General features: G+C 43.6%; 1 protein-coding gene and 1 long non-coding RNA gene across 8 annotated transcripts; one reads left to right on the top strand and one right to left on the bottom strand.

Annotated features, from left to right (window-relative positions):
- Positions 1 to 10,079: 10,079 nt before the first annotated feature.
- On the bottom strand, positions 10,080 to 13,987 carry LOC114100781 (uncharacterized). Of its 2 annotated transcripts, none has more exons than XR_011703991.1 (3): positions 13,610 to 13,987; positions 12,562 to 12,943; positions 10,080 to 10,238 (listed from the first exon to the last, which is right to left on the bottom strand). It is a non-coding gene; the product is annotated as an uncharacterized lncRNA (long non-coding RNA). The 2 variants fall into 2 exon arrangements; XR_003584139.3 differs by having other exon boundaries at positions 12,814 to 12,943.
- An 86-nt stretch (positions 13,988 to 14,073) lies between these two features.
- Positions 14,074 to 24,552, top strand: Lax1 (lymphocyte transmembrane adaptor 1). 6 transcript variants are annotated; one of them, XM_027945587.3, is made up of 6 exons: positions 14,074 to 14,241; positions 14,564 to 14,745; positions 18,108 to 18,217; positions 18,605 to 18,715; positions 19,241 to 19,320; positions 22,412 to 24,552. In XM_027945587.3, exons 2-6 carry the CDS (start codon positions 14,603 to 14,605, stop codon positions 23,204 to 23,206), a joined length of 1,239 nt encoding a protein of 412 aa, XP_027801388.2. In that variant the 5' UTR covers positions 14,074 to 14,241; positions 14,564 to 14,602; the 3' UTR covers positions 23,207 to 24,552. The 6 variants fall into 6 exon arrangements, with proteins under 6 accessions (XP_027801388.2, XP_027801389.1, XP_027801391.1 ...); XM_027945588.2 differs by having other exon boundaries at positions 14,074 to 14,745; positions 18,074 to 18,217; XM_027945590.3 differs by lacking the exon at positions 14,564 to 14,745 and having other exon boundaries at positions 18,108 to 18,715.
- The last annotated feature ends 1,372 nt before the right edge of the window (positions 24,553 to 25,924 follow it).

Raw genomic sequence — 25,924 nt, 5'->3', positions numbered from 1 at the left:
ACCTCCCTAGCCAGCACCACATCGCTGTCCTTAGAAATCACATATATGGAAGAGAAGGCTCTCTGGAGGACCTCTTACTGCCATGTCCTAAGAGGAGGGTGTCAAATCAAAATACCATTTCATTACTTACAGTAAAAATCTCAAAGGCCCACATATTTGAAAAGTCATATTGTTGTAGGGACAAATGAGGCAAGGCACCAAAGATAGCAGGAAACAGTTTTATTTGGCTGCAGCCAGGTTCAGAGGGCACAGCTTTTGCTGTAATCAATTAATCCCCTGTACCCCGAGTTCAGGGAGTTTCAGAGTTTTATACCCAGCATGTAAGGGGAAGGGCTCAGAAGTTTACAGTCTGCAGAAGTCCACATAAAAGCAGCTTTTTCTTTCACTGTTTTGGGCAAGTTAACCCTTCAAGGACAACACCTGAAAGGGGGAGAGCTTCTTCTCCCCTCTCTTTCCTCCCCCTGCCAGCTGTTACCATGGAGCCCAATTGTAACTTATCTTAAAAATGTAGACAACTCTGTGAAGCCAAGCTCAAGGCCAGAGGCCTTGTTTGCACATTTCTTCAAAGTACTATACTGGATGCGTTTGTGAAAAACTAGTAAGGGGGTGTCCAGCACCTGGAATGCTGATACCTTCCCAGCCAGTGGCCAAGTAAAACAGGGCGACGCAAAAATAGGAAGTTTATCTACATTGGACTCTTTTGCAGAGACTCTTGCTGACAGTCCTAAAATCAGTCTGGATGAAGATTTCTGGAGAGGCCCAGTTAAGACTTTTCAGTGGAGAAAGCGGGTACCACTTCAATATGACAACCAGAAATCTAACTTCTGCTCATGAAGCCTAAGTAAGGCAAATGCTTGAACTGTCTGAATGGCTGGTGCCGCCACACTTACAGGGATGTATCCATCTCTACTCCAGAAGAATGTTCAAGCTGGAGTGCCACTTGGTAATTTGACACAAAGTCTCTCTCCAAGTTGCTTAAAGCCTCTTCGGGGGCCACATAAATCATTTCCTTTTAATACACCTTTTTCCAACACAGCACAATTGTTTAGGTTAAGGTGTGTGTGTGTGCGCGCGCGGGCTTTAACTGGGGTTGATCCCAGGGGTACTGTACTTCTGAGCTACGTCCCCAGCCCTTTTTACTTTTTATTTTGAGACACAGTGTCACTAAATTGCCCAGACTGACCAAGTAGCTGGGATTATAGGCATGCACCAGTCCACCTGGATAGGTTAAGATTTCTTGCTATGCTTAGACATAGGAGTAATACATTGGAAGACTGATTAGTGTTTTAAAACTCCAGATCTTCATGTCTTAGCCTGTTTGATTTTTGTGTTTGTTGCAGTGCTGGGGATGGAACCCAGGCCTCAGTTATGTAGCATAACTGAGTGCGTATTGAACCCTGCAGGCCTCACACATGCTACGCTACATCCCTAGCCCATTAGGGCTATTTAAAGATAGCATAGCCAGGCACGGTGGCACAGGCCTGCAATCCCAGCAGTTCAGGAGGCTAAGCCAGGAGAATCCTGAGTTCAAAGCCAGCCTCAGCAAACGTGAGATGCTAAGCAACTCAGTGAGAGCCTGTCTCTAAATAAAATATAAAATTGGGCTGGGGGTGTGGCTCAGTGGTCAAGCGCCCCTGAGTTCAATCCCCAATACTCCCTCCCCCACAATAAGCTTAAAGTTACTATATATGAAAACTTATTTGAAAGAGGAAGTAGGGTTGGGGAGGGAAGATGGAAGAAATTATCAATTGCCTTCAGCCATGCCTAAGAAGAGAAGACACACATCAGGGGTCATCCAAAACCTCTCATTTGAGGCAGGAATTCCTGCATCTTCCCTGTCAAACCTTTGAACTGAGATGCTGCTGACCAGGTAGGAAAGGGTTTGGATATATTTCTGCTCACCCTTTGATAAAGGAAGTGAAACAGTAAAATCAGAGAGAGGAAGTAAGGGTCTGATAGTTGGCAGAGAGCAAAGCAGGAGGCAAATGCCGTGATCTCAGCCCACCTCTTCCCTGGTACGATATTCCATCTCTATAAGACCATCAAACTATGTGAGTGATTTTCAGATTACACTGTGAAGATGAGAAAAAGACTCTTTAGAGACAATCCAGGTTTAACCAAAATAGCACTTCTTGGAAATCGTTCTTGACTGGGCATAGTGGCACACACCTATAATCCCAGCAGCTCTGGTGGCTGAGGCCAGCAGGAGGACTGCAAATTCAAAGCCAGCCTCAGCAACTTAGCAAAGCTTTAAGCAACTTGGAGAGAGACACTGTGTCAAATTTTTTAATTTTTTTAAAAAGAGCTGGGTATGTGGTTAAGCACTCCTGGGTTCAATTCCTGGCACAAAAAAAAAAAAAAATCTGGTTTGGAATTTGTTGGAATGGTTAGGAAATCCAAAAAATTTGCCATTCCATTGGCAAAATCAAAGAGGAGAAACAAGACATATCGTGTGGGGTAAGGGGGAAAGAACCTGGCTTGGCACAATCTTGACTCCTGCTAGTTTACTATGTGACCTTGGGGTCGGTCCAACTCCAAAACTTTCCATTCTTGCTCTAGCATCTAATTGTGGTTAATGCCACTGGGGAATGTCTAGATGGAATTTCTCTTTCATTGCTTTATCTCCCTGAGAATGTAGCATAACTGCGTATTGAACCTGGCTGCATGCAGGGACATGTGTGGACAGACTTCACTGCAGGCAGAGCCCCTGGTATTTGCAACAAAGGCAAATTGCTCCATAACTTGAAGTGCAAGAAATATGCTTCTTTCTCCATGGAACACAGCACTAAAGCAGTTTGCAGTCACCTAGATCTGAGATTTCTCTTGGTCATTTGTATGCTCTGGTCTCCTCCCCCATAGATATTAGTCTGCTCATTGAGTTAACAAGTAAAATATTTACTGTGCCAGACACTGTTGTATTTACTAAGGATAAACAAAGCAAAGTCCCTGACTTCTTTTAATTTAATCTCATGGAGAAGAGATAAAATCAGTAAATACAGAACATGTCAAGTGTTGATAAAGACTAGGGATAAAAGTAAGGTAGGTTAAGGGGAGTGGAGAGCGCAAGGTATGAGAATAAAAGAAAGTCAGGAAGATCTCACTGAGAAAGAGACATTTGTGAAGACATTTGGGGGAGGTAAGAGAGTGAGGCATAGGGCATGGTAGGTGCAAAAGTCCTGAGACAGGAAAATTGGATTGGTTTGAGGACATGCAAGGAGTCCAGGGGGGTAAACTAAAAACAATAAATTCTGAAACTGTAGGCCATTATAAGTTTGGCTTTTATGAAACAAACTCACTAGAGGGTTTTAACCAAGGACTACAATGACCTAGCTTACAGTTCTACAGGGTCGTGCTGCTAGTCATGTGACTGCAATCTGGGGGAAATGGAAAGACCATGGCAGCATCAGCTGGGAAAATAAGGGGGAAGTAGGCGCGTGCGTGTGTGTGTGTGGTGTGTGTGTGTGTGTGTGTGTGTGTGGTGCTGGGGATTGAACCCAAGGCCTCATGCATGCAAGGCAAGCACTCTACCAACTGAGTTATATCCCCAGTGCCCCCAAGCCCTGTTTTGCTCAAATGAAACAAAAGGAAATGCTGGTTCAAAAAAAAGAAAGAAAACAAAAATGAAATGAAAATATGTTGCTTGCCACACTAACGTGTTGGGACACTCTGGTTAATGGGACAATATCGTAGTTAGTGAGTGAGGTATTTTACTCAAACCTTCAGGACATGAAGAAAAGCACCTGGCCCCGTGCCTTCCTTCCCTGGCCTCTGTTCCCATTGCCATGTGTGTTTGCTGTCTGGTCCCCAGGCAGGACCTCTGCTCTCCTCGCCTCCACAGAGACTCCCTGTGGCTGCCACCCGCTTCCTGATGTAACTGCCCACACTGCTCCCTCTGCTGAGGGATTCCCTCCTCCCTGCCAGGGCCTGGGGTCAGCAAACCTGTGCTCCTGTGCATGGAGGAGGGACGGGTGGCCAGTCCGCTCACAGCTCTGAGACAAGGGGAAGTCTCGGGACAGGTGGCAAACATTTGCTTCTCTGGACGCACCTCACAGCTATTACTGCTCTGGGGCACTCTGGCTGGTGGGTCTCCAGGGACATGGGGGAGGCTGCCAAACAGAGAACCCCAGAGGGCCAGGGAGACAGAGGCAGCCCTGCCACTGGGCACCAGGCTTAAGGAAAGAGTTTTCTTGTCTGTTAGCAATACCAACCCACCTCCTCCACCTGAGCTAAGGCTAAGAGGGGGCACGAAAATTCCCCTAGTCGGGTCACATTCCTCACTTCCAAGTCTCCTCAAGGGGCTCTGGGAGAGGCAGGGTGGGGATTGGGGGGTACAGGGAGCAGAGATGTGAGAGTAAAGTTCTTTCCTCACCCTGCTCTTCAAATCTTCAACTTAAAAGGAAGGAATTTGCTGCCTTTGTTCTCTGTTTCAGACTTGTCTGGACTGGAGAGGCCTCAGGGACATGGGCAAAGAAGTGCAGGGTAGGGTGGGGTTTCCTCCGTGAAGGGCTCTCAGTTATCCTCTCTGGTTGTCCCAGCACCCAAACTTTCAAACACAAAACCTACTGGGTTGTCTTTTACACAAGGCCATTGGGGCCTTTATATATATATATATATTTTTGGGGGGGTGGGGGAGTGCAGAAATACAACAGCTGCTACTAACACTTCTGTAGGCAAAGGAGACCAAACACAGGGTCACTATGAGGGCAGGGCAGTGCAAGGGTGGCTTTTTTCCTCTGGATGATGAGTTCACAGCAGGGAAAAGACTGGCCACTCATCCTCATATCGAATAAAATCGACTTCATGACTAAGTTAATCAAAAGAGATAAGGAAGGACATTATATACTGTTGAAAGGAACCATTCACCAACAAGACATAACAATTAACAATGTTTATGCACAAATAAGGGTGCTGCAACGTTCATAAAACAAACTCTCCTCAAGTTCAAGAATCAAATAGACCACAACACAATAATTATGGGTGCCTTCAACACACCTCTCTCACCATTGGACAGATCCTCCAAACAAAAGTTGAATAAAGAAACTATAGAACTCAATATCACAATCAATAACCTAGACTTAACCGACATATATAGAATATATCAACCATCATCAAGTGGATATACTTTTTTCTCAGTAGCACATGGATCCTTCTCAAAAATAGACCATATATTATGCCATAGGGCAACCCTCAGTAAATATAAAGGGGTGGAAATAATACCATGCATTTTATCTGATCATAATGGAATGAAACTGGAAATCAATGATAAAAGAAGGAAGGAAAAATCCTACATCACATGGAAAATGAACAATATGTTACTGAATGATCAATGGGTTACAGAAGACATAAAGGAGGAAATCAAAAAATTCTTAGAGATAAATGAAAATACAGACACAACATATCGGAATCTATGGGACACAATGAAAGCAGTTTTAAGAGGAAAATTCATCGCCTGGAGATCATTCCTCAAAAACAGAAAAAAACAACAAATAAATGAGCTCACACTTCATCTCAAAGCCCTAGAAAAGGAAGAGCAAAACAACAGCAAATATAGCAGAAGGCAAGAAATAATTAAAATCAGAGCGGAAATCAACGAAATTGAAACAAAAGAAACTATTGAAAAAATTGACAAAACTAAAAGTTGGTTTTTCGAAAAAATAAATAAGATCCACAGACCCTTAGCCATGCTAACGAAGAGAAGAAGAGAGAGAACTCAAATTACTAACATACGGGATGAAAAAGGAAACATCACAACAGATGCTACAGAAATACAGAAGACAATTAGAAATTATTTTGAAACCTTATATTCCAATAAAATAGAAGATAGTGAAGACATCGATAAATTTCTTAAGTCATATGATTTGCCCAGACTGAGTCAGGAGGATACGCACAATTTGAACAGACCAATATCAATGGATGAAATAGAGGAAGCAATTAAAAGACTACCAACCAAGAAAAGCCCAGGACTGGATGGGTATACAGCGGAGTTTTACAAAACCTTTAAAGAAGAATTAATACCAATACTTTTCAAGTTATTTCAGGAAATAGAAAAAGAGGGAGCTCTTCCAAATTCATTCTATGAGGCCAACATCACCCTGATTCCAAAACCAGACAAAGACACCTCAAAGAAAGAGAACTACAGACCAATATCTCTAATGAACCTAGATGCAAAAATCCTCAATAAAATTCTGGCAAATTAGTTACAAAAACACATCAAAAAAATTGTGCACCATGATTAAGTAGGATTCATCCCTGGGATGCAAGGATGGTTCAATATACAGAAATCAATAAATGTTATTCACCACATCAATAGACTTAAAGATAAGAACCATATGATCATCTTGATAGACGCAGAAAAAGCATTCAACAAAGTACAGCATCCCTTTATGTTCAAAACATTAGAAAAACTAGGGATAACAGGAACTTACCTCAACATTGTAAAAGCTATCTATGCTAAGCCTCAGGCTAGCATCATTCTGAATGGAGAAAAATTGAAGGCATTCCCTCTAAAATCTGGAACAAGACAGGAATGCCCTCTATCACCACTTCTATTCAATATAGTTCTCGAAACACTGGCCAGAGCAATTAGACAGATGAAAGAAATTAAAGGCATAAAAATAGGAAAAGAAGAACTTAAATCATCACTATTTGCTGACGACATGATTCTATACCTAGAAGACCCAAAAGGGTCTACAAAAAAACTACTAGAACTAATAAATGAATTCAGCAAAGTGGCAGGATATAAAATCAACACGCATAAATCAAAGGCATTTCTGTATATCAGCGACAAAACTTCCGAAACAGAAATGAGGAAAAACACTCCATTCACAATATCCTCAAAAAAAAATAAAATACTTGGGAATCAACCTAACAAAAGAGGTGAAAGATTTATACAATGAAAACTACAGAACCCTAAAGAGAGAAATAGAAGAAGATCTTAGAAGATGGAAAAATATACCCTGTTCATGGATAGGCAGAACTAACATCATCAAAATGGCGATATTACCAAAAGTTCTCTATAGGTTTAATGCAATGCCAATCAAAATCCCAATGGCATTTCTTGTTGAAATAGATAAAGCAATCATGAAATTTATATGGAAAAATAAAAGACCCAGAATAGCAAAAGCAACTCTAAGCAGGAAGTGTGAATCAGGCGGTATAGCGATACCAGATTTCAAACTATACTACAGAGCAATAGTAACAAAAACAGCATGGTACTGGTACCAAAACAGGCGGGTGGACCAATGGTACAGAATAGAGGACACAGAGACTAATCCACAAAGTTACAACTATCTTATATTTGATAAAGGGGCTAAAAGCACGCAATGGAGGAAGGATAGCATCTTCAACAAATGGTGCTGGGAAAACTGGAAATCCATATGCAACAAAATGAAACTGAATCCCCTTCTCTCACCATGCACAAAAGTTAACTCAAAATGGATCAAGGAGCTTGATATCAAATCAGAGACTCTGCGTCTGATAGAAGAAAAAGTTGGCTCCGATCTACATATTGTGGGGTCGGGCTCCAAATTCCTTAATAGGACACCCATAGCACAACAAGAATAAACAAATGGGACTTACTTAAACTAAAAAGTTTTTTCTCAGCAAGAGAAACAATAAGAGAGGTAAATAGGGAGCCTACATCCTGGGAACAAATTTTTACTCCTCACACTTCAGATAAAGCCCTAATATCCAGAGTATACAAAGAACTCAAAAAATTAAACAATAAGAAAACAAATAACCCAATCAACAAATGGTCCAAGGACCTGAACAGACACTTCTCAGAGGAGGACATACAATCAATCAACAAGTACATGAAAAAATGCTCACCATCTCTAGCAGTCAGAGAAATGCAAATCAAAACCACCCTAAGATACCATCTCACTCCAGTAAGATTGGCAGTCATTATGAAGTCAAACAACAAGTGCTGGCGAGGATGTGGGGAAAAGGGTACACTTGTACATTGCTGGTGGGGCTGCAAATTGGTGCGGCCAATTTGGAAAGCAGTATGGAGATTCCTTGGAAAGCTGGGAATGGAACCACCATTTGACCTAGCTATTCCCCTTCTTGGACTATTCCCTAAAGACCTTAAAGGAGCATGCTACAGGGACACTGCTACATCGATGTTCATAGCAGCACAGTTCACAATAGCAAGACTGTGGAACCAACCTAGATGCCCTTCAATAGACGAATGGATAAAAAAAATGTGGCATTTATACACAATGGAGTATTACTCTGCATTAAAAAATGACAAAATCATAGAATTTACAGGGAAATGGATGGCATTAGAGCAGATTATGCTAAGTGAAGCTAGCCAATCCCTAAAAAACAAATGCCAAATGTCTTCTTTGATATAAGGAGAGTAACTAAGAACAGTGTAGGGACGAAGAACAGGAGAAGAAGATTAACATTTAACAGGGATGAGAGGTGGGAGGGAAAGGGAGAGAGAAGGAAAATTGCATGGTAATGGAAGGAGACCCTCAGGGTTATACAGTGGAGGAGGTAGAGAGAGAGGAGGGGAGGGGAGGGGAGAGGTGGGGAGGGGGGAGGGTGGAGGATGGGAAAGGCAGTGGAGCACAACAGACACTAGTATGGCAATTTGTAAATCAATGGATGTGTAACTGATGTGATTCTGCAATCTGTGTATGGGGTGAAGGTGGGAGTTCATAACCCACTTGAATCAAAGTGTGGAATATGATATGTCAAGAAATTTGTAATGTTTTGAACAACCCACAATAAAAAATTTAAAAAAAAAAATGTGGCATTTGTACACAATGGAGTATTACTCTGCACTAAAAAATGACAAAATCATGGAATTTGCAGGGAAATGGATGGCACTAGAGCAGATTATGCTAAGTGAAGCTAGCCAATCCCTTAAAAACAAATGCCAAATGTCATCTTTGATATAAGGAGAGCACTAAGAACAGAATAGGGGGGAAGAGCATGAGAAGAAGATCACCATTAAACAGGGATGAGAGGTGGGAGGGAAAGAGAGAGAGAAGGGAAATTGCAGGGTAAAGGAAGGAGACCCTCATTGTAATACAAAATTACATATAAGAGGAAGTGAGGAGAAAGGGGAAAAAAAACAAGAGAGAGAAATGAATTACAGTAGATGGGGTAGAGAGAGAAGATGGGAGGGGAGGGGAGGGGAGGGGGGATAGTAGAGGATAGGAAAGGCAGCAGAATACAACAGATACTAGTATGGCAGTATGTAAAAAGTAGATGTGTAACTGATGTGAATCAGCAATATGTATACGGGGTAAAAATGGGAGTTCATAATCTGCTTGAATCAAATGTATGAAATATGAAATGTCAAGAGCTTTGTAATGTTTTGGACAACTAATAATAAAAAAAGCCCCCCCCCCCCAAAAAAAGGGCACTGATTTTGTCCTTACTATCTCACTCCATTACACATTCAGGTCACAATTTCACAGCAAGAGAACTTCTCAGAGGGCCCAGTCAGGCACTGTGCTAGGGGACAGAGAGGCACCCTGCCCTGGAGGCTTCAGAGGCTACCTAGGGAGACAGACATGAGATCCAGGACTCTCCCTCCACAAGATGAGCAATACTGTCCCAAAATTGAGTGCACAGTGGTGGCCTGCGAACCATATTTTTCTCTTAATAATTTTTAAATAGAAATGATGTTTGATCTTTATAATCGTTTAAGTAGTAAAAATCTGAAGAACAAAGTAATAAAAGACCTCAAGACCTAAACCCAGAAAGGACCAGAGTAAAGTTTTAAAGTGCAACTTGATTGGAATTTTACAAGAGAAAAAGAAACTGCTGATAAAATAAAGGAATTTGTGCGGGGTGGAGGATAAAAAAAAGAAAAAAGAATAGAAGTAAAATCACAAGAGTAAACAAGGGGAACAAAGAGAAGGGAGGAGAAATGGGAGAGGGAAAGTCAGTCAGTGAGTGAATCTGACCTGACTTTCCTATGTTCATATATGAATGTACCACAGTGAATCTCACCATCATGTTCATCACAAGACTCTAATTTTTAAAAAACTGCATATACATATATATATTATATAATAGATGTATATATGTTACATATATATATTATTTTTTACAGACACAGACTGAGAGTTAAGGATACACTTTAAAAAAACTTTTCTTGAAATCAACTATATGGGGGCTAGGGATGTGGCTCAAGCGGTAGCGCGCTCGCCTGGCATGTGTGCGGCCCGGGTTCGATCCTCAGCACCACATACAAACAAAGATGTTGTGTCCGCCGAAAACTAAAAAATAAAAATAAAAATAAATTAAAAAAAAAATAAATCAACTATATGTTGTTTATAATGATTAGGTTGTTGGATATATTTTACTAAGTGGATTTTCACTTTATTGTCATTATTTTCATTAAACTTAAAAATTCTTAATTAAAAAAAAAAAGATTATTTCCTGGGACAGTAATGAATGACAGTGAGATAGAGACTTTTCGTAGCCTTAGAACTACAAGAAGAGATTTCAACAGCATAATATTAATGAGAATATTTCTGGCCAACCCTCTTCTGCTTAAATTTCCTTGATTTCGTCATTATTTTCCAAACCTAGTTCTCTAGATTTCTTGGATTCAGTAGGCTAGTTATAAATTTCCCCTTTTAAAGAAAATACCCAGATCAAGTTCTATTGTTTGCAACAAGGACTGTTGAATATACTGGGCACAGTAGCACACGCCTGTAATCCCAGCAGCTCGGGGGCGCTGAGGCAGGAGGATTGCAAGTTCAAAGCCAGCCTCAGCAATTTAACAAGGCCCCAAGCAACCTCAGTGAGACCCTGTCTCTAAATAAAATACTAAAAAGAGCTGGGGATGTGGCTCAGTGGTTAAGCACCCTGGGTTTAATCACTGGTAGCAAAAAAAAAAAAAGATCGTTGAATAGTACAACATACAAAATATATACCACAAGGTCTTGTAGAGGCACATCAAGGATTTTCCTTTCCTCCTTCCTCTCTTTCCTAGTTACATTATAAGTCCTTTAGAGGTTTCTTTCTCTTCATTAGCACCCTCTAAAAGGCTATTTAGCATGATACCTTGTACAAACAAGGCATTCAATGCCCCTTGTCTGAACTACACAATTAGTAAAATGGAATTCATTGCTGGTTTCTCAAAGTTTCTACACCTTACAAAAATATAAAAAGGGCCTAGCAAGCAAATTGAAAATAGAGTTGGTGATATAGTTCTGGCCAACTTCTTTGGTTACAATCATTTATATGCTTAGATAATAGGAAGAATCACATATGTTTATTTTTACCAAATAAACAGCTTTTAAATTTCTTAATGGGGGGGGGGGGTTGGTTGTGAAAAGGCCCAGAGGACCAAGGGACAATAAGTCAGGTGTACATCGAATGCAGGACACTGCCAGCCATGTAGCTAAACCCAGCGCCCGGTGCCTGCAGTGGGAGATGTCCCAGAATTATGTGTTTAAAGGAGAAAGCAAAGGTAGGCAGGGGAAGCATCAAGGAGAGGGGCCAGGAAGGGACGCCAATGGGAGAAGGGATGACAATGAGAGCAGTTCATTAAGCCTATAAGTATGAGCTAATGAGACCGATGTCATAATAATAATACAATAGCCCTCATTTAATAAGATCTCATATATGCTAAGTCTTAAGCCAAGCATTCTTCATCATAGGTCCAATTAATCTTCACAACAGCATTACATAAGAATTATTATTATTATTATTATTATTATTATTATTATTATTATTATTACAGTCATTTTATATCCAAGAAAAAACCTAGAAAGAGTAGATGACCTGCCAAGATTCACCAGTTGGCAATTAAGAATCTGAACCCAGATGGACACTGTTCAAGTCGTGCTTCTGTCCTCCCTAAGAGGACAGGTTCTTGTGTTAGCAACATGATTACAATAGCACACAGTCCCCAAGCCCCATAAGAGGGCTTTGCTCCCTGCTGGGTATGGTGGTGCAAGCCTGTAATCCCAGAGGCTCAGGAGGCTGAGGCAGGAAGATTAGAAGTTCAAAGCCAGCCTCAACAATTTAGCAAGGCCCTAAAGCAATTTAGCAAGACCCTATCTCAAAATAAAATATTTTTTTTAAAAGGCCTGGGGATGTGACTCAGTTATTAAGTGCCCCTGGGTTCGTTCATTTAATTCCCTGTACCAAAAAAAAAAAAGGAACTAACCTTTCTTCTTTATAGTCACATAACATGCAAAACCTAAAATCATTAGAAGTGGCTACAAAGAAACACTAGAACATCCGGGTTTAAAACACACGCTTTCCCAAAGAGTGAGTGTTCTTCGACTGTTTTGATTAATCTTCTAGACACCTGTTTGGGGGTTTGTTTGTTTTTGTTTTGCTTTTGTACTGGGAATTGAACCCAGGGGGTGCTTTAGCACCAAGCTACCTCCCAGGCCCTTTTCATTTTTTATTTTAAGACTTTGTTTTAACGCATTGACTAGACAGATAATTTGTGCCATGGGGACAGACAGGAGGGCAGGATGATGGAGGGACAACAGCCTCAGCGTAGGACCCCTCTGAGGAGGTTGTTCCCCCAGGGGTGGGGCAGAAGAGAATGGCAGGGCCAGAAGGAAGCTTACTTACCTGCAGCAGGTGGGGCAGGTAAAGGAAGTGAGGCCCTGGAACTATGACACACAGGGGCAGGCGCTTTGAACATTTTGTTTTTCTTGTTTACACAGTAGTCAGGGCTCTGCGATTTGTTCCATCTGCCCTTTCCTTATCACCTTCCAGTTCCTGGTTCACGTACTATCCCTCATTGGTTACAATGGCTCAGGCTGCTGGCGCCAGCCACTGACCACCAGTGCAATAGATCTTGTGAGAAGTCCCAGTTCTTACCCAGACCTGATCCAAAGGAGATGTGAGGCAGAGACCCGGGTTCCTGACAGGCACGGTGGCACACGCCTGTATCCCAGCAGCTCAGGAGGCTAAGTCCATTTCAAGACCTGCCTCAGTAACTTAGCAAGACCTGTCTCAAAATAAAAAGTAAAAAGGGCTGGGGATGTAGCACAGTGGTAAAGCGCCCCTGGGATCAATGCCCAGTACAAAAAAAAAAAAAGGAAGAAGGAAAGAGAGAGAGACCCAGAACCAGCTAGAACCAGCCGTGGCCAAGTCATCTCTGTTTCCTTCCAGGTCAGGCTCCTGGGAGGGAAGGCTGTGGCCGAGTGCCCTGGAGAGCCTGGCTGTCAGTCATGTCCCCGCCCTGGACAGCCTGGAGCATGGAAGGGCAGGTTGTCTTACGGAAGCAGAGGACCCTGATGACCCCTGGGAGGGGACAGGAGAGAGGCGTGGTAACCGTCCGTCTGGGGATCTGCCTGCTTAGGGAAAGCGGGGCCAGACAGGCTCTTCACATCCTCACAGCTGTCTCAGAGGCCCCCTTCTCACTGGGATTCCTTCCTAAGATGCAGCACTTTTGGAGATGAGAAGGTTCTCCCTTTGAACAATCTCCAAAGCTTGGGACCCTTCAGGTAGATCCTGGAGGGGAACCATCTGTCCTCAGAGATGGGCCTGGGACCGGTCTGCAGAAGAGCCCTGCTAGCAGGAGGTAGTCAGCAGCCAGGTGCCTCTGACACAGGCCTTGAGGGAGCAGGGGTGGAAGAAATGACCTCCTGTGGCCCTGACAACCCAGACTCACCTCTGTTTGGGGGGGTAGCACCCAGAGCAGAGATTGTCAAAGCATGAAACACAGACCAGAGCTGTCAACATCACCTGGAAAGCTATTTTTAAAGCCTGTTCCTCTGTACCTTTCACCCCCACACACGGAAGCAGGTGCCAGAGACACACACTTCTCTCTAAAAGCACCTCCCAGTACTCTCTCTCCACGAAAAAGCACCATGACCCCGGAGGCTTATAAAACTCTAAGTGTCTCAGAACCCAGGGTGGACAATCTCATCCCCAACTCTCCTCCCCATTTCTAATCACATGCAAGCCTGCCCAGGGAACGGTGGGCTGAGGACGGTTTCCTTCTGTCTTATGAAGATCAGCAGCATTTCCTGTGCCCTGTGCCTCATTAGCACGTCGGTGATGTTGCTTCCTGTGGCTGACTCTGTGTTTCCATCTGGCAAAGTGGTTTGCTGTTTTTGCTCTGAGGTTCTGGCGGGTGGAGGATGACGCGTTTCTCACGGAGCCTTTCCTGGGCCTCTTGGCAGTTCCTCCCTCGGAGCCCCTCATGTTTGTACCAGAAGGCAGGGGCCGGACGTTCTTCCTGAGTGGCCTCACGCTGGGAACACCAGCGCCGGGATGAGAGCTCACCTCCACCTGCCCCAGGTAGAACCAAACCTGTTGTTTTTGTAGGTTGAATCTACTCAGCCTGGCATTTCAGGGAGTCTTTTTGGGGGGAAAGAAAGTTCTAGAATAGAAGATTGGAAACTTAAGAAAGAAAATCCAGAGACTTTTTTTTTTTTTTAATGGCAAAGAATTTTGATGAATAAAGACTTAGGAAGAGGAAAGCTTGAGAGTAAATTTGTGTATTGGGGAACGTTTGGAGGACACAGAGATTAGGATTTCTGTCATTTTTATATTTTCTAAAAATACACGGAGTGGTTAGATTCAAAACACGAACCAGTTCGCCTCTTCTCCTGGGAGTCAGCAATTTAGGACTAGGAGCAGACATGCTGGCTAGCTTGTTATGACTGAGGAAAGGCACAGGCTTCGAGCCAGAGAGCACCTCAGAGGCTCTCCCAGGATGGATGTCACCAACTCAACCCTACGGGATAGCAAGAGTACCTTGCAGCCCAGCACTCCACGAGTGATTCTCGGCAGCCAGGAAAGGTGAGTGATCTGGGGTGGTGAACTCCATTTTCCCCTGCTTTAGTCAGAAGCCTTGTCCACTCCAAGGATCCTTTAACCCAGCAGTGCTGTTGCTCCTCACGATCAGGCTCAGGTCCACTAAGAACACCAAGCTTAAGCTCAGCAACATTTGCTCGGAGTTGGGGGAAGGAAAAAAAGGAGATGTTGGGGGTGAAGAAAAATTGTTGGTTGGATTTCCTGGCCTGGTTGGATCTTTCTTCTCTCTGAGACCCTGATCTCTGTCCCCAATCTATAGAAACAAAAGGCCCATTGTCCCAAGGATGTGTTTTTAGATCCTACAACCTAACCACACATAGAAAATGTAATAATGGATGTAATAGAGATGTGTCTTTAGAGTATAAAAACTCACAGAACTAACTGCAGTTGTAAATTCATTGCTAATGCTTTCAGTCCCATACAAACAAAAATAAAAGGTCCATCAGGAGTTGAAACTTTAGCAACTCTGATAGATATAAATTTCAGTGCTATGATAAAAATAAAAACCCAGGATCATAAATTTTAAAATTGCTTAGATTGGGGAAACAAATATTATTATCAGAACCAAAACCTGTCTCTTACAGGTGAACATGGGCCTTGATGAGGAATGAATTTATAAAAGTTGTCATAAGGCTGAAGCACTCCTCCAAAACGACTTCTTTTTTAATTTAGTTTTTATTTTTTAATCAACAAATACAAATTGTGTCTATTTATTGTGTACAACATGTTGATCTAAAATATGTATTCATTGTGGGATGGCTAAATCGAGCTAAATGGAGGCCCTATTTCACATACTGTTTCTTTTTGTGTATCTGTGATAATACTTGAAACCCACTCAAAGTAATGTTCAAGGGTACAATACATTATTTTTAACAATGCCATGTTATATGATAGAGCTCTTGAACTTATTCCTTCAATCTAAATGAAATTTTGTATCCTTTGATCAACATCTCCACAGCCCCTGCTTCTATGAGTCCAACTTTTTTAGATTCCACATATAAGTGAGATCTTTCTGTGTCTGACTTATTCCACTTAACCTAATAACCTTCTGGTTCATCCACATAGTCACAAAGATTTTCTCCCTTTCTAAGACTGAGTAGTAGCCATGGTGTATATATATATCACATTCCCTTTCTCCATTCATCTGCTGATGTGCACTTAGATTGATTCCAAATCTTGGCTATTGGGATAATGCTGCAGTGAACGTGGGATTGTGGACACCTCTCAATAAACGTGGGAGTGCAGCTGTACTGACTTCATTTACTTTGGGTCTATACCCAGTAATGGGATTGGTGAATCATGGGGTCGCTCTCTTTTTAATTTTTTGAAGAACTTTCATACTGTTTTCCATAATGGCGGTACTACCCTCAAAACGTTTTCTATTCATTTGTTTATCATTTCACTCACTCCTTCACTTAATAAATATTCATCAGGCTCCTGCTCGGTACTAGGCACTGTTGAAGGCACCAGGTGACCAGGACAGACAAGTCCATGACCTCCTGAAGCTTAGAGTGTCAGATGAAAACCAGATAAACAAGTGAATGTTTAATATAATCTCAACCTGTCGTAAATGCTTTGAAGGACAAAATAGAACAGAGTAAGGAGATTTCAAGTAAAAGTGTGGCCAGGAAAGACTGAGGAGTTCACATGTCAGAAGAGACTTGAGTGAAGTGAGGGACTAAGCCATGCAGAGAGCTGGGAGAGGGAGAGAGAGATCTGAGACAGTCCTCTGCCTTGCATAGGAAGGAACAGCAAGGAGCCCTGGAGGTCAAGATCAGAGGAAAGGTAGTAGGATCAGAGGGTAGGCAGAGGCAAGATTATATGGAGCCATAAAATCCTTACTGGGCAGGGACTGTAGCCTTTCTTCCAAGGGTGACAGGAAGCCACGGAGGGCTACAAGCAGAGAAGGAACCCAGTCTGCCTTATTGTTTGCAATGATCATGCCGGCTCCTGTGGGGAAGATGGATGTGGGCCAAGAGGAAAACCAGAGCAGCCATTAGGAAGGTTATTGCAAAGTTCCATGTGGAACTCATGCTGGCTGGGACCAGGGTGGAGGCAGGAGAGGAATAAGAGGTAACTGGGTTTGGGGTAGAGGCCCATGCCCAGGGTAAAGCAGACAGAATGTGCTGGTTAACTAGAAGGAGGGCATAAAGAAAACGATCAGTCAAGGATGGCACCAAGGAGCCAGACACAGTGGCACACGCCTGTAATCCCAGTGGCTCAGGAAGCTGAGGTAGGAGGATTGTGAGTTCAAAGTCAGCCTCAGCAATGGTGAGGCCCTAAGCAACTCAATGAGACCTTGTCTTTAAATAAAATACAAAATGGAAATGTGGCTCAGTGGTTAAGTGCCCCTGTATTAAAAAAAAAAAAAAAGTCACCAAGGTTTCTGACCATGCCAGTAGATGAGAAATACCAAAGGAGGAGGAGCAAGTAGCTAGCACTGTGATGGGGGTCGGGGACAGGAGCGTGGGGCAGGGGAAGAAAAGAAAGGTGGAGGACAGAAACCTTTCCTGGTAGTAATCTGGTTTCTAATGTTCGGGGGTGGCAGTTCAGTTACTGATTCCTGCTGTAACCTCCACTGGCTGCTTCCTGTTTCAGTAGGTACAGCCGCCTGGGGTTGCACTCATCTGAATGCATTTCAACACCCAAGCAAACAGAGGGTGACTCGGGCCCTGCCAGGGAATTGCAAGGTAGCACAGAACTCGCATTGGATCAATTCTACACAACAGTCGGGTGTTGCCTGGAGACCAGCTCCACAGTTGGGGGTTACTCAAGTTCATACAAGTTGGACTCTGTCACAGAGCCACTCCCTAATTGTGAGTTGGGTAATCTTCTCCTCCAAGCAAGCCAGGAATCCCAGGAGTGGGAATGAGGAGAAACAGGGGCAGAGGGATTTGATTTTGCAAGTTTGGAGGACAGTGTGACAGAGCTGAAAGAGCAAGATCTTTGAACCCTAGCAGACCTAGACTCACGTTGCACCTCTGTGCCTTCCTACCTATGTAATCGCGGACAAGGTACCTTTCCTGAGTCTAAATCTCAGGATCCTTGGCCCCAAAGCAAGATAGGGTTGTTTTAAAGACTAAATAAGTTGCACATGCAAACCTCTAGCACTTGGTAGGCATTCTAAAGGGATGGTTCTCGTCTGCCATGTCCAAGTTCCCTCTCCTTGTAGTCGCTATTCAGAGATGACCCTCTCTTCTGCCCCTTGGTGTATTCCACCTCGGCTTTCCTTGCTTGGGCTCTTGTTCCAAATCTTTGAGCTCTAACTCCTGAAGGAAACATTTTCTCCACCCACCTCCCCACCATCCCACAGCCAGCCGGAGCATGGCACTTGGTTTTCCTCCTAGAGATAACGACAAGAGCAGCATCATCTTTTCTGGGTTAGTGGGACTCCTGGCTGTCCTCCTGCTCATCACAGTGGCCTGCATCCTGTGGAACTGGAACAAACGGAAGAAGCGTGAGTCCTTGTATATCCTGAGTTGAGACATAGTAGGGCTAATCCTCCAGCCTGGCATGGCACTGAGGAGTCCTCTGCCCTTACCTGGCACACTGGTCCTCAATTGCAGTGCACTGGGATCAGAAGAACGTGGCTCAAGTGCCCCTGCAGCCAGTTTCACCCTCGTCCTGCCTCTGTCCATGAGTCCCCTATTCCTTTAGTTCAAACGGCACTGGAGGACAGTGTGGCAGAATTTCAAATGGAAATTCTGGCTCAAGTCTAAAAAGATAATTGATTTTATGCTACCAGGTAGGGGCGGGGAACATTTCCAGGGAGCATCTTGTCCCCAAGAGTCCTCACAGTTGACCCGTGCCATGATCCCCATCTCTCTCACTGCTTGCTTTGCAGGGCGGGTTCCTTACCTCCCAGTGACTGCCATGCCCTCATTGACTCTGCCTCGACCCAGACCACGAGCCAAAAATATTTATGATCTCTTGCCTCAGCGGCAAGAAGAGCTGGGTAAGTTTTTCCTTCTGATCTGTGCAGTCCTGATATCTGAACTTCAGCTCCCAGAATGCAACTCTCTCCACCTGGAAGCAACTTGCTCCAAGCTTCCAGAGAGCGCTTCAGAGAGCACTGAGAAGAAGGAGCTAGGTAGACTGTAAGCTGCACCTCCAGGGGAGGCCGGGAGAGCTCTAAAAAGGAAGCAAGGATCATCCTGGCTTGGGGTTTGGGCTTTTCTTGACATTAAGGCAGCAGATGAGAGCCGCATGTGTCCAGGTGTGGGGAGGACCTGCCTAGGGAGACCCTGGAGCCAGGATCTCAGGTAGCGATGGGGGAGTGCTCTGCAGGAGCTTCCAAGGAGGCCTCCAAGTCTCAGAGCACAGAAGCCTGGCAGGTTGGATCCTGTCATCACAGAACACCAGGCTCCGTCTGGAAATACCAGGTCCCACACAAACCCAGCTCAGCCACCACGCAGGGATAGTTTGGGCTGAAGCACACAGAAGACTGACTATCTTCAGGTTTCATTCTCTGTCATTTCAGGGAGACATCAGCCAAGGAATATCCGCATGTTCAGTGCCGAGAGCCTCCTGTCCAGAAATTCCGACAGCCCGGAGCATATGGTAAGAGTCAAGTGAAGGATTGGGGTGTAGCTCAGTGACAAGGCACCTGCTGAGCATGTGGGAAGCCCTGATTTTATCCCCAGCACTGGGGAAAAAAAAAAGAGTCAAGTGAAAAAGACAAGCCCCCGGAGAGAATGACAGGTCTCTGGCCGAAGAACTGAAGGGAATGAGTCGTAGGTCTCGGATCTGGTTTCACGACAAACAGCATGTCCTCTGGCCCTCACCTTGCAGGCCTATTAATAAATTGAGATGACCAGCTGCAGACCTCCCTACTGCCCAAGGAGAAAAATTAAGAAAGACAGGAGCAAGTGCTTGGGGTTTTAAGAAAGGCAAAAGTATTCAAGTACATAATGTGGAACTGAAATTGACTATTTTAACAAAAATGTGATAATGTGCTTATCCAAATGAGAGTCAGAGGTGGGTGTCATTTTGAGTACTGATGACGCTGTTGATACTCAAGACACTTAAAACCCAGCTCTGGGAGTTACTTCTAGGGTTTGTGTCAAATTGTCTCCATGATCCTCAACGCAAAAATCTCCATAAATCATTCATTCAGCCCTGAAGCCCTTGTTGAAAGTGTTTGATCAAATGAAGGAGTCTTGGTCCATTTGGGGTAAATTTTTTTTTAATTTAATTTTTTTTTTTAGTTGTAGATGGAAAGAATGCCTTTATTTTATTTATTTTTTCATTTGGTGCTGAGGATCGAACCCAGTGCCTCACGCATGTGAGGCAAGAGTTCTGCCACTGAGCTACAGCCCCAGCCCCATTTAGGGTAACTTCTAATGGATAGAAGTTTATTTGTTTTGCCCTTCTGGAGACTGCAAAGTCCAAAATCAAGGGACTGCATCTGGTGAGGGCCTTCTTGCTTGTTATAACATGATGAGGGAAAGAAAAGAGAGAGAAGGGGGAAGTATTCATCCTTTTATCAGGAACCTGCTTCTGTGATAACTAACTAGTGATAACTAACTGCCACGACAACAGCATTAATCACCTCTTAAAGGTCCCACCTCTCAATACTGTTGCAACAGGGATTAAGACTTCCACATATGGGCAGGGAGCCCTGGCCCCCCCACCTGTAATCCCAGTGGCTTGGGAAGCTGAGGCAGGAAGATCACATGTTCAAAACCAGCCCCAGGAAAAATGAAGCACTAAGCAACTCAGTGAAACCCTGTCTCTAAATAAAATACAAAATAGGGCTGGGGATGTGACTCTGTGGTCGAGTGCCCCTGACTTCAATCTCCAGTACCAAAAAAAAAAAACAATTGCTTTAACACTTGGACTTGGGTAGACCATTCAGATCACCATGGGGATAGCCTCTGGGGTTACGAGCGGAGTGTTAGGATTTACAGAGGTAGTACTGTGTGTTTTATAATCTGGCTTTGAAGGTGGCTCCTGAGGATGATTTCAACAACAGTTTGGTGACAGTGGGGCTACTTTGAATGTCAGGGTCCTGATTTTTGTACACATGTTATTTGCTTGTTCAAAAACCAGTCCCTCTGGTTTCGTGGTCCTCCTTGGGCAAGTGCAGCGAGACTGCTGATGGACAATCTGTTGTCACAAGCCTGTCATCATCCAGTTTCCCAGAAGTTTAGGTTCCTTTACTATGCAGCCACCCCACGTCACCACTTTTGCTTCCTCTTCCTCCTCCCACTCACTGGCCTCTACTCCTGCCTATAACTTCCTGGGTAGCGAGTCTGAGTGGCTGAGAAAGGGCAGAGCAGAGGAAACTCCCTGCCAAAGCCATTCAAAGACCTGGGTAGTCCCTGAGGACATTTTGCAGTTAGAGCTTAGGTCCCAGACTTTTTTTTTTTTCTTTTTGTATTAGGGATTGAACCCAAGGGGGCTTTACCACTGAGCTCCATCCTCTGTCACTTAATTTTTAATTTTTTTTTTTTATTTTGAGGCAGGATCTTACTAAATGGTCCTCCTTGGGCAAGTGCAGCGAGACTGCTGATGGACAATCTGTTGTCACTCGGCCCGTCATCATCCAGTTTCCCAAAAATTTAGGTTCCTTTACTATGCAGCCACCCCACGTCACCACTTTTGCTTCCTCTTCCTCTAAATTGCTTAAATTTTGCTATCCCCATGGTGATCTGAATGGTCTCCCCAAGTCCCTGTGCTGAAGTTTTTTTTGTTTTTTTGTTTTTGGTACTGGAGATTGAACTCAGGGGCACTCGACCACAGAGTCACATCCCAGGCCCTATTTTGTATTTTATTTAGAGACAGGGTCTCACTGAGTTGCTTAATGCTTCACTAATTGCTAAATTCCTCTAATTCTTCCACTAAATTGCTGGACCCGCCTCAGCCTCCTGAGTCTCTGGGATTACAGGCGTGTGCCACCAGGCTGTGTGACTCAAACTGTCTTAGGCCCACAAATATGTTTGGTTTGTACTCTGTAGTGTTTGAAGAACACGCTGAATGAGTTACCGACATGTGAATATTGAAGGCATTACAGATCGAAAAATCCAGATATCCAACTTTTCTTGAAAATTCAGAAATTCTGGAAACATCAGACCAGGATCCCTAAATGGCAATGAGCAGCTGGAGCTGTGCACCAGTGTCCCTTTAAAAATAATAGCAAGCATTTCTTGGTGTCGTCGGTGTGCTATTCTAAGCACCTTATATGTACTGATCCTTTTATCTCTCACAAAGACCTTTATGAAGTTGATACAATGATGATCCTCATTTGACAAATTAGAGAATAAAGGCAGAGAGATAAGGTGAAGAGATTGGACTCACTCAGGACCAATCTGAGCCTTTGCCTTTAGTCCCTGTGCCATATTGCTTCTCAGTGTGATCTGGGGACGCAGGCTCTCTCTAGTTTATGACACTTCCTCCCCACGCCCCACTGAACCCCCACGCTGTGGCCAAAAGCCAGTTGCAGCCTGTCATCCCATTTACATGATTGCGCCTCTTAAACTCAGTCCACGTCATTCATACCTGTCTGACAGCTAGAGCCTTGTGGTCTGAGACCCCACATAGAGGACTGAATGAAGGAACCAGGTGGCACTAGTAAGTGGTGCACAGGGAAGAAGAGAGACATTGTCCACATTTCTGCTTCCATCCTGTCACTTTCTCTTCTTCTTCACAGCCCTCCCAAGCAGAGAGCACCCTCCAGATGCACACAGCCCATATCCACACCATGGGATATGCAGTTGGTGTCTACGACAATGCAACGGTGCCCCAGGTGTGCAGGAACGTCACTCCCTCGACACACTACGTCAATGTCAGAGCTTCCAGGGATGTCTCGAGCACTTCTTCAGAGGATTCAAATGATTATGTCAATGTCCCCACAGCAGAAGAGATGGCTGAGACTCTAACTCCTAACAACAGCCTGCCTGAAAGTCTCCTTGTTCTTTCAAGCGCCCAGCAGTCGGACTTAACTGAGAAAAGACACAAGGGCTGTGGGGATGCCAGTGACTGTACCAGCTTTTGGGCTCCAGGAACTAAGGACAGCGATCCACTCAGCGATGGGGAGGATTCTTCTCAGACCTCAAATGACTATGTCAACATGACAGGTTTGGATCTCGAGGACATCCAAGAGGAGTTGCCCTGGGTGGCTTTTCAATGCTGCAGAGATTATGAGAATGTCCCACCAGCAGATCCCAAGGGAAGCCAGCAGCAAACTGAAGAAGAAGTGACATCTTCAAACACAGACCATGAAGAGGGAAAGACAGATGGCCCGGGGACTGACATCCATCCTCTCACAAGGAATTCCCTATCTTCAGGGCACTGTGTATCCCCACTGAGTGAGGACTGTCAGATGAAACATGAAGAAGAAATGTCACACGAAGACACTCATGACTATGAGAATGTGCTACCTGCCAAGTTAGGAGGCAGAGACAGGGAGCAGGGGCCTGGTGCTCAGCTCCCTCCTGATGAATGAATACCCCGTTGCCCAGCTGGAAAGCCACACAAAGTGGTCTATCCTGTTGGCTCCTCAGCCGCTGAAGAGTCTCTAGTGAAGACCCTTGACCACCCTCGAACGTCAGTGGATTCCCTTGGTTAGATTAGCCAGAGGCTGAAAGGAACAAGAAGCTCAAAGGCTGCCCGAAGGCAAAGGTTTGGGAAATCCAGGAAGGAATGCTTCTCCAGCAAAGTGCTGTTGTCTCTCAGGCCAGCCTAAGAATGTCTGCTGGAGCTGCCCTTCCCGACTGTTGGGAAATAGAAGAAGAGAGTACTTAGCACCCAGAGGAAGAGGGCTAATCACCTGCACCAATACCAGCAGGTGGCAAGGGTGTAGATTATTTTGTGATCCAGGCAGAGACCTAAGGAAAGGAGAAGTTGTTTTAAAAAGTATAGACAACAAAATGCTGGTGAGGATGCAAAACAACGGGAATTCTCATTGTCACCAATGGGATGGCAAAGCATAGCAGCTATTTTGAAAAACTGTATGGCGGTTTCTTATAAGGATCTAAATATGGGAGGCAGCCATTTCACTACCAGAAACTGACACAAGTCAACTGGAATCTTACACTCACACAACAACCTACACAAGACTGTTAAATAGCAGTTTCATTAATAATTGCCCAAAAAACTAGAAATAATCCAGATGTGCTTCCACAGAAGAATGGATAAACCAATTGTGGATATTCAATCCATGAGTGGCTATGAGCCTGTCCATACTCAGCAGGAAAAAGGAATGAACCATTGGTTCAAATAACAACATGCTCTTAAATGCATTTTGCTAAGTGAAAGAGGCTTAGACTTAAAGAGTTACATATTTGTAAGACATTCAGAAAAAGGCAAAGAAATAGGAATGGAAAATATGTCAGTGTGAAGAAAGGAGGCGCTCACTATGAGGACCTGCACAAGGGAATCTTTGAGTGACAGACTGTTCTACATGGTACTTTGGTGGCGGGTTTATAACTGTATACATTTATCAAAACACAAAGAAGCACATACCATGAAGAGGGACTTTTATTTATGTGAATATAAAAAAGATAATCAGGCTATCCTGAAAACTCAGAATATGACAAACAAATCTAGTTGTATAACAAATGTATAACATAGCCTCATTGAAGGGAGTGAGGGATTAAAAAAAAAACTAAACTTAAACTTGGAAAGCAATGTTTTGGCTTAAAATTTATAAGATTAAAATAAGAAAGAACTGTATACAAACAGTGCAGTATTGTTGGCAAATTGTCTTGCACAGATACGGGGTTGGCAATTCTGAAACTACTTTGTATACTAGGGTTGTACAGATAAATAAATCTACTGTTGATAAAGAAAGAGAGGTTTCTCACTGGCCCAGAAAGAAATGACAATGAGGTAGGGAAAGCTAGGAGGGACCCTGTGAGGTTGCATGAGAGTTGGCAATACAGCTTGAACGCTTGTTTATTTTAATAGGTATACAAAGAAATAAATATGTATACATAAGCGTATACAAACATATGCTTCCTAGTATTGTCCATTAAGAGGACCAAGAAGTAATGACACCCCAGCAGCAATGACCACACTCAGCACCCAGATCCTAGTTTCAAAATGCTATTCTCCAACAAAAGGAACCCAAGTTCCTTGGAGAAATGGCTAGTTCTAGGGCTGAGATGGAGAAAATGCAGAATGAGCTTACGTATCTTACAGAAAAGGAGCGGAAGAGAGAGAGAGAGAGGGAAGAGATGACCACATGTCAAAAAAAAAATGCACCTGGCAGGCATATTGGTAGCACATGCCTAAAATCCCAGAGACTCTGGAGGATTGCAAGTTCCAGGCCAGCCTGGGCAACTTAACAAGACCCTATCTCAAATAAAAAGGGTTGGGTGTATAGCTCAGTGATGGGGTACCCCTTGGTACAATCCTCATTACCAAGGGGGGAAAAAACCAAAAGATCCAACTAAAAGAGCTCCCAAAGACAAAGCGAGAACAATTTGAGCAAGAAAAATAAAAAAATTATAATACTGACTGAGTTCAATCCCTGGTACCCTCCCCACCAAAAAACACTGACTAATAATCCAAAGAACAAAATACATATCCATGAATGCATGACAAGGTGGAATAAATAAATTGGAGGAAAGGGATACGTTTTCTTTACAGGTGAGTTCTAAATAATATATGTAGAATGAAGGAAATAGAAAAATCTCCATTAAGATACCACAAAATGATTGCTACAGGCAAATCTACTGATGAATACAAAAATTAGTGAAAAATACTTTAAGGAGAAAAAAGAAAGTTGCACATTCTCAAGAAATATTCCTCGGGGGATAGTAGAGGATAGGAAAGGCAGCAGAATACAATAGACACTAGTATGGCAATATGTAAATCAATGGATGTGTAACTGATGTGATTCTGCAATCTGTATACGGGGTAAAAATGGGAGTTCATAACCCACTTGAATCAAAGTGTGAAATATGATATATCAAGAACTATGTAATGTTTTGAACAACCAACAATAAAAATTAAAAAAAAAAAAAAGAAATATTCCTCAATGCCAGGGGTGGTGGCATACATTTGCTATTCCTGTGGGTCAGGAGGCTGAGGCAGGAAGATCATGAGTTCAAAGCCAGCCTCAGCAACTTAGTGAGGCCCTAAGCAACTCAGCAAGAACCTTCTCTAAATAAAGTACAAAAAAAGGTGGGGGGGCTGAAGTTGTAGCTCAGTGGTAGAG

This window comes from Marmota flaviventris, chromosome 12, assembly GCF_047511675.1.
Source record: "Marmota flaviventris isolate mMarFla1 chromosome 12, mMarFla1.hap1, whole genome shotgun sequence".
Taxonomy (NCBI): Eukaryota; Metazoa; Chordata; class Mammalia; order Rodentia; family Sciuridae; genus Marmota; species Marmota flaviventris.
This window is presented reverse-complemented; position numbering and strand designations above follow the sequence as displayed.